At 39.1% G+C, this 9,084-nt stretch overlaps 1 protein-coding gene across 1 annotated transcript in view; it reads right to left on the reverse strand.

The window, feature by feature from the left end:
• Positions 1-4,513: 4,513 nt before the first annotated feature.
• Positions 4,514-9,084, reverse strand: part of LOC308307771 (collagen alpha-3(VI) chain-like) — a 127,505-nt gene continuing 122,934 nt past the window's right edge. Inside the window, exons 42-45 of the mRNA XM_080753050.1 lie at positions 9,062-9,084; positions 7,640-7,702; positions 6,444-6,629; positions 4,514-5,341 (exon numbers count right to left, since the gene is read on the reverse strand). The exon at positions 9,062-9,084 is cut by the window's right edge and continues 166 nt beyond it. Of these exons, the coding sequence (XP_080609176.1) occupies positions 5,301-5,341; positions 6,444-6,629; positions 7,640-7,702; positions 9,062-9,084 (313 nt within the window). The 3' untranslated portion in view covers positions 4,514-5,300. The remainder of the gene's footprint in view (positions 5,342-6,443; positions 6,630-7,639; positions 7,703-9,061) is intronic.

The raw sequence follows: 9,084 nt of genomic DNA on the forward strand, positions 1-9,084 counted from the left end.
AAAAGTACGGCAGAACATCACAGGTCCTCTCCCATTAACAGGGACTGGGTCCCTGACTATTAGGGCTTTTTGAATTTAGGCTATTTTATTTTAGATGAGATGGTTCTCCTGTGTTTCTCTCAGGTGTCCCCTCTCTCTATGCATCAGTGTGTTGATGACTGAGGCGCGCCACACACATTTACGACAGCTATCGTGTCAAAGAGGGGGGGAGGGGGAGGTCCAATGCATTGTCAATGGAAGGTTGTTTGGTGTTTTGTCGTTGCCGTGTCTCAAGCTAGCCTAGCTAGCTTGAGACACGGCAACGACAAAACACCAAACAACCTTGCATTGACAATGCATTAGTACAGCGCCCCCAGTGGCCATTCTCAGACGATGTTTCACGCATATGTGTGAGTCCAGCCTAAGAGGCTGGTTGTAGGCCATGCAGTAACCCGAGGAGTGTTTAGAAATGTTCCCTTAATTTTAAATCAGTACCTTCATATTGTGGTTCTAAATTACTTCTGCTTATAGGCTTATCCACTCTAGCCATTGTGGAATTCGTCCCACTCCTCGACTGCAGGTAATATGGTATTCTGTATTCTGATTATATTTTATTGGAATCTAATTATGGTACATTGTAGAAGGCTAACTGTTTAGAATAGGCGTAGCTCCATTTATTCTTGTATTTAGTTTCATTGTGATAACCCGAATGCCACTTGTTTTTAATTATTTCCTGTGTGAAACAGATGGGATTGAAACCTCACCCTACTGACCCTTTTTCTCTGTCTCCCCTACAGTCTGACTGTGGCTGCTTTTACCGGCGTGTACTTGCATGTGTTGTAGTTGTCATTTTTATTTTATTCAGATTGATAAACCACTTCTTACCATTTGGTCTGCCTTTGACAAAATACGTTTTAACAATGTCTGGTTTCAAATAAATGCACTTTGTCATCTTGAAGGCTGAAGCTCGTCTCTGCTCCCTTTCTTTACAAATGCGAACCTGTGTTGTAATTCAATGTAGTTACCGTAACACTTTAATGGATTCCTTGTGTGAAACTCCTAAGGTGTCGTATAGCTTAAGTCCTATCTGATTGTGTTAAATTACATTAAAACTCCAAGATTGCAGCTGTACAGGGTTATCATCTTTATCTGTACATTCTTTTTTCTTCATAAAAATCCACTATAGAAGAGTTATGACCTTTGTCTTTTGTTTTCAAATATGTCTAAGGCAGCAGGATGTTGCCTTAACGCAATCAATTTGGGGGTCCTTGGAATGAAAACGTATTACAGACTTAGAATCGGCCTCAGGTGTTAATGGGTTAAATAATTTGTTATCCCCTAGTAACTATATAGAATAGCTCAAAACAAATTGCAAGTATGGGGCTCAGCCAATAATTGATCATTAATTTGATTGATATATGAGTTTCAAGTGATATTTTCTCAAACTTAAGCTATTCTAAGAGAAGCTGTGGTCATAATACAGCACTGTTTGAGAAACTACTTGAAAACCTTAAAGCCATAATTTACTGTCTAAAAAAAAGTTAGAACAGCAAATGTACTTGATTTAACAAAGACAAAATTGATTTAAACTGCTATAAGTGTTAATCATCTGAAACTAAGAAAATATGACAAAGGGTTATGAATTTTAATGACATTATGCTAAATCCAAATGTCTATTTGCTTTCAATTAAAGTGTAAATCTGGGTTTAGACTCAAGAGTAAACATTTTTTTTAACAATTACCTAAATGTCAGTTGTGTCATAATGAACCTTGATCATCAGAGGGTGTATCTGTAGATTCAGTCATTCTGTCAGGGGTAGAGGTGTTTGCTGTGGATTTTCATCTTTTGACCTGTCACGTCTCCCTTTAACTTTAAATATAACCTCCGAATAATGCTTAGTGTGAAGGTCCTAGTGGTGTAAGAGTAAAGCATAGGCCTCATAAGCTAGAGGTTGTGGGTTTGAATCTTGGTTGTGGCAGATCTCAATTTTCTGCGTTTTTAAGCCAGGAGGCATCGAGGCAGCCGGCCGCCATCCTCACGCCCGCTTTTAGCTCCGGTAGGAGAGGGAGGAGTTAATTTCCAGGGGGAGGAGTCTAATAAATTACATATTAAGCAAATTGGTTTTTATACAAAGGTTTTATTTTTAAGGATTTTCTTTTTTACATTTTTTATTGAGATTGTATTTAGTTTTTTTTATCACCAGTTTGAGTTGCTCAGTTTTTTGTTTTGTTTTTGTATTGTTTATTTGTTTTGAGGTTTTGCAGTTTTAGGATGTTGAGTTTTGTTGGGGTTTTGAACCAGGGACATTTGGTTTACAAGTCACAGATCTAGCGTTTAAGCCACGCTGGCATGGAAGATACAATCGGGAACGTTATACTTAAGCCACATTTTAGAATTTAGATGAACAGTGAAAATGTTCCTTGGGAGCTTTGAACCATTGACCTTCTGTTTACAAACCCTGGATTCATCTCTTCAGCCACACAGACTTACATGATAATATTGAGAATGTTATACTTAAGCCACATTTTAGAATTTAGATGAACAGTGAAAATGTTCCTTGGGAGCTTTGAACCGCCAACCTTCTGTTTACAAACCCTGAATTCATCTCTTCAGCCACACAGATTTACATGATAGAACTGAGAACGTTATACATAACCCACTTTTTACAGTTTAGATTAGACTGTAAAAATGTTCTTCAAGCGATTTGAACCCTCAACATCTGGTTAATAAACCATAGGTTTATCATTTGAGCCACACAGGCAAGGCATATTGAGAATGTAATACTTAACCCAACTTTTAGAATTTAGATCATACATGCCACATGCGGCCCCCACTTTCATTTAAAGCGGCCTGCAGGTTAATATCGGAATACTGATATAGTATTGATTTCAGCTGTTCTAATTACAAACATGCAAACATGGCCCGCTTTAATTACTTCAGTCTATATTAGTAGCTTAATGACTAGTATTTAAATGTTAATCTTTTTCATGTCTAATGTAGGGCTATTTGTATTTAAGTTCATAAAGTTAACATAAGTATAACTAAATACAGAGATAAAGATTTCTGCCCGAAAGTATATGCAATGTGACCCTTAGGAGTGAGGCCCTCTCCATCATCAAAGTTGCCCACACTTGACTTACTGTATGTGTGTAGTGAAAATGTTCTTCAAGATTATTTAAACCCTAAACCTTTGATTTATAAACACTGGAGTTCTATTTTGAGCCAAGCTGGCATGGAAGAGAGCATGACACCATTTAGAATTAAGACGGACTGTGAAAATGTTCTTTAGGAGCTTACAACCCCAAGTACTGACCATGGTACTGTAATGTACTTTATCAGATCTCATCCCAGCTCTGTAATATTATTTATTGTGACCGTAGATCACAGTTAATATGAAAATTGGCAGATCCTGCCTCAATGTCTATAGCTTCTATATGATCACATTGTTGACCCATATATTACCAACCGCAAACTCGTATCACACTTGCAAATGAATTCCATCCTGTGCGAATTCTGTCCTGCACAACCCCCACAACCCCTATAACCCCATAAAAAAGGGTCTTAAAAACCTTTAAAATGGTATTTTAAAAATCAAACACTGAAAATGGAAAATGGCACGTTATCGTAAAATGACCCGGGTACATTTTCTTGTACACAAAATGGCTATAAATCATTTGGAAATGTTTTGTGACTGCATTTCTTGAATTGGTGTTTTTCACACGTGCTGGCAAGCATTTATTGACAGCCTACACAACCTACCGAGGACATTAAGAAAAACTATCTAGTTCACATCACACCGTCAAGAAAATAAAATAAAGGCTTCATTATACAAAAATTGCCAATCACTCTTTTTCAGGATGTTTCTGGCAGAGCATGCCTCTCATTCAGTGGACCAAATGAATAAAGAAACACAAAAAACTAAAAGTATAGCACGCCTTTTTCTTGAGCTTTTGGGCCTGTGGGTCCTGGACTAATAGTATCATTTGATACTATACATCACATGGTTTCTCTGAAAACAGTCAGCTAGGGTGGGACATATGAATGAAATCTTTATGAAAAAGGTCTCTGTATGCACCCTAGCTCCCCCCCCCCCCCCCCATTGAGAAACACTAATGTCGTTAATTTGCTGAAAACTCAGATTTGCTCTCTCTTCTGCCATTGAACTAAAAAACTACCAACTATTATAGTTACATTTACATATTTACACATACTGTACAATACACATCAACTGATGCCTGCATGCACACATAACAATCATCAATCATACGTGCATGTACAGTACACACATGAGGTCACATGGACTGACAAACACACACACACCCACACACACGCACGCACTCACAAGAAGTTATGCTGTAGATTTAATCACAGTCAATCAGATATTCTCCATCTCCGGTCCTCCCTCTGCAATTCATTTTTATTTGTATTCAGTCGTCCATATGTTCCGCCTTCAAAGGGACGTCATTCTGTGATTCAAAGAACCATCAGGGGGAAAAAAAAGAATCCATTGCTCAAGTTTATTAGAAAGTCTAATTCATTTTTATTTCCCCCTTTCCCAGATGAAACACAACTTTAAGAAAACAAAAACTAAACAAAAAATAACAAAAAAATCAGACAAGTACATTCCCTTTCTCAATAACTGGAACGTGTGTTTGAGGCAGCGGTTCCAGAAGTGCATTTGTGTTTTATGAATTCTCTTTCCGCCTCTGAAGCAATTGGTCACTGTCCTTAAAACACACATCGCCATATTGGACTTTGTGTAAACGTGGCCGTTGACATGGTGACTTTAGGAGTCTTTAACATGGCGAGGGAGAGATTCCATGGTGAACAAACTGATTTGGAATCAGCATCAAATCAAGGGTCGCTGTCGTGTGAGTGTGGATTGTACAAAGAAGGTTACTGCGTTGCATATTGACATTCCTGCAAATAACGATTTATCGATAATCTCTGTCCAAGATATTCATATATATACGTGTTTCTTGAATTAATAATAAAACTGCATTTAACAAACATGAAGGATTCGTAGGCTGTAGTCATTCCAAAAAAATATTTCTTTTACTTTACAAAACTGGATGTACTCCACAACTCCAATCTGAGCAAAACAACAAAAACGATGTAGCACCAGTAGGTTTAAACAAATCATGCAGCAAATTGTGTTGCTTTTCTTTCTGTTTGTGAGGAAAAAAAGACTACTTCAAGAAGTTTGGTGGAATCCAGTGCATCCACTTTTGTTTTGGCATTGAATCTCTATGGCCTGCTGATCTTCCTCACAATCCCCTGAACAGAGGAATACGTTGGCGGCCACCTTGTTAATGTCCTCCTATGTTCTTATTGCAGCGATGACTCCTTGTTGGACAGGTACTGTATGGAAGAAAAATTAAAACAGCATTAGAGTTTGAACCAATATAGATATGATGTTAGAGTTATTTTCACAGTTTTAATTGGTTTGTGGGGTTGGTTAAATATATTCATTACTTTTAATATTTGGTTAGCACTTGATGCCTCTCCCTTCATGATTGAAGAACTGTTTAGGGATATTTCACTTTCAAATATGTTTGGGGTCATTTTGAATGTCTACTCAGACTTTGTAAGCACCCCAGACAGTTGCTTGAGTCAGTATTTAGATATTTGGTATTCCTTTTATCAGAAACGCCCCCTTCCTATACAAACCCATTGTAACTTCAAACTGCCTCACCTATTAGGAGGGCACTATGAGTCACCAGGAAGCTCGCTCACAAAAGCCTGAGTAGACGCTAAAATGACCCCAGATATGTTTGAAAGTGGTATATCCCTTTAACATGTTCTACAGTTGATAACAGCTGAGCAAGTTTTAGAGCAGGAGTCTTCAACAGGGGGTCACATAAGGGGGTCCGAGACAATAGGGGGTCCTCAGAGTTACTACAGGTGGGCCGCCAAATCTTTGTGTGATAGGAACATGTTTTTTACATTAACCACTTCAGCCCTAGCATCCCTATTTTGAGTGGAACGTTAGTCAAAAATAGCAGATCTAAAAGCTTACAACGTATAGCAGATCTACAAGCTTACAACGCCTTGTAAGCTTATAGATGGGCTATCTTTGGCAAAGAGGTTTGGTTAATGGGAAAGGAAGAGCATACTAAGTACTGATGGGTATGTGGTTAAATGTCTGAAAATACACATTAATCCACCATGACAGTGCTGTCAAACAAGTCTATGATCGTTTAAGAAATCTATGGACATTTTTAATCTTCAACACAATTTCATACAATATGTCCCTGCTTCATCTCTCTCTGGGCTAAAGGGTCCTTATCCCTGCTTCATCTCTCTCTGGGCTAAAGGGTCCTTGTGTTGAAGACCCCTGTTTTAGAGCCTTTTCTTTGAAAGTTAATTCTCCGTTATCAAGTCAAATTCCTCATTCCTCATACAGTATCTCCTCATACAGTATCTCATCTCTTATACTTGATAAACCACACTGCGCTCATACCTGGTTTTGCACAGGCCGCCTCACACTCGTCATATGTGTTGAAGCGGTTCTGGTTTCCTCCACAGCCTCCGAACCAGAAGCGCGTGCAGCTCTTGCTGAGGGCATCGTAGTGCCACTTGAGCACGAACTTGGCACACGAGCCCTCGTCTTTAGGAAGCTGGCAGAGGTCCACCGCTGTAGATGCTGCTATAAGACACAGAACAATTAGAGCAGAATTAATGACGGCCATTTGATATACTGTAAACAAAACAGAATTCTCTGATCAAGGCTCATAGCCAAAGCGCGTAAGTGTTCTTTTGGTGTTGATGTGCCAATGTTTTCAATTCCTACTTTTTATGTAAACAAAACACCTTTGTTTTATTCTGAGTCAAGATGTGTTTTCGGGTACTCAGTGGCGCAGTGGTAAAGTTAGCAGCATTGGATAGTGCAATAGTACTGTTACTGTAGGTACAGTAGCATGATCGCTATACTGTAGTTAACAGACCACAGATTCACCTATTTGCCTACAGCACATTCAGTTTAACTTGCACATTGTTTAAACCTCTGCCTGCTAATTTACTGTGAGATTGACAATCCACGGACGAATAGAGCTTGGTTTTCACAAAGAAAAACAATGTGCTGGCAAAAAAATAAAAATAAAACAACGAAGCAGCGAAACAAGGCTTTCATTCATGTCTTCTATGGTTGTGACTTGGCCAGCTCATCAGAATGACTAAAGTAGAAGTAGATATTTTTCCCCCTCCGTGGCTACAGTTTAATTTGTTCCATGGATCATTGTGGAGCAGTTGGATAGCATGCATGGCCACCATCAAACATAACCAGTCTTGTTTATGTATTTATTTATTTACCGTTTGTTGAGAATGGAAAGAAGTTAGAGGAAAATGTAATTATTCGACACTAGCATACCCAGTGTAGTGGAAACTCCATATCAGATGAAATGTCATAGATCTGGGCAGGAGGTTTCCGATTCAAATCACATTGAGTCCCTTGTTTGAAAAGGAGACTGGGAGAGGAAATGCTTTCTCCTTAATGTTGGCTAGACATTTGCATTACATACGCATGCATGCATGCATGCATGCAGATCAAAGCGGGTCATATGTTCAGCAGAGGTAGTTGGAACGGAAGGAAACGTAACAGGATCAGGCTTATGGGACCGCAAATAGATCCAGAGGCGAGTTGAGCGGAGCAGGACTCACCAGGTGCTGGAAGGATCTCAACCTGTTCCATCTGCTGTGAGTTCTGCTGAGGCTCGACAGCCACTGTGGACATATTAAAACAATCATTTGTGTTCAACTCTAGAAAAAAAACCTTTCCCAGCTGGTTAGGAATCACAGTACAGTATCAGTGACATTTTCAAGAGAATGACAAAGGGAATGTGGGCACAGATGCTGATGCATAAACTCAGAGCGAGTATATTTTCCACCATGTGTCAGCTGCATCTTCAGTACAGTCTAATGTGTGGTCTACTGTATATCCATGGCCTGTGACTCATATAAATGTTTAATGTTGACACAAAGATATACAATCATCATTTTACGGAGATGAAAACTCCCCCCAAAAGTAAACAAATAAATGCCATATGTAAGTAGCATAAGTGTAGAGTGTAGGAGTGGGACTGAGTTACTAGGGCCCAAGGTGGAGGGGCTAGGGCTAGGAATTATTTTATACTTTAGCTATTGAAAAATAGCAGATACAGTATACAAGCTATACGAGCTTGTAGATCTGCTATTTTTCAAAAGTCACAAGAATGTGTGCAAATCTTTGAATATATGTATTTTTTAAGCAAACATTCGTAAGTCAAATTTTGCTCCTGGGGGGTCCCTGGAACTAAATATTTTGAGATGGAAAGTTTGAGCGCCACTGACATCGAAACATACTGTAGGTTTTTCAAAAGAAACCTTAGAAGGATTTGAAATATTCTAAGACTTGCACAAATGTTCAAGACTTTCAAAAAATAGCAGATCTACAAGCTTGCAGCGCGGCACTCGGTGCCACGCAGTGAGCTTGTAGATCTGCTATTTTTCAATGGTTAAAGCATAAAATAATACATAATAATGCGTTCCTTGTACCCAGGGCCCAGAATTTGGTGCGACACCACTGCCAGCCTTACCTGTCCTCACGCAGTGTTTCAGGCACGCCCAAGGTGGAGGGGCTAGGGCTAGGAATTATTTTATACTTTAGCTATTGAAAAATAGCAGATACAGTATACAAGCTATACGAGCTTGTAGATCTGCTATTTTTCAAAAGTCACAAGAATGTGTGCAAATCTTTGAATATATGTATTTTTTAAGCAAACATTCGTAAGTCAAATTTTGCTCCTGGGGGGTCCCTGGAACTAAATATTTTGAGATGGAAAGTTTGAGCGCCACTGACATCGAAACATACTGTAGGTTTTTCAAAAGAAACCTTAGAAGGATTTGAAATATTCTAAGACTTGCACAAATGTTCAAGACTTTCAAAAAATAGCAGATCTACAAGCTTGCAGCGCGGCACTCGGTGCCACGCAGTGAGCTTGTAGATCTGCTATTTTTCAATGGTTAAAGCATAAAATAATACATAATAATGCGTTCCTTGTACCCAGGGCCCAGAATTTGGTGCGACACCACTGCCAGCCTTACCTGTCCTCACGCAGTGTTTCAGG

The sequence above is a fragment of the Nannobrachium achirus genome, assembly GCF_963921795.1.
Source record: "Nannobrachium achirus genome assembly, chromosome: 22".
NCBI classification, from domain to species: domain Eukaryota; kingdom Metazoa; phylum Chordata; class Actinopteri; order Myctophiformes; family Myctophidae; genus Nannobrachium; species Nannobrachium achirus.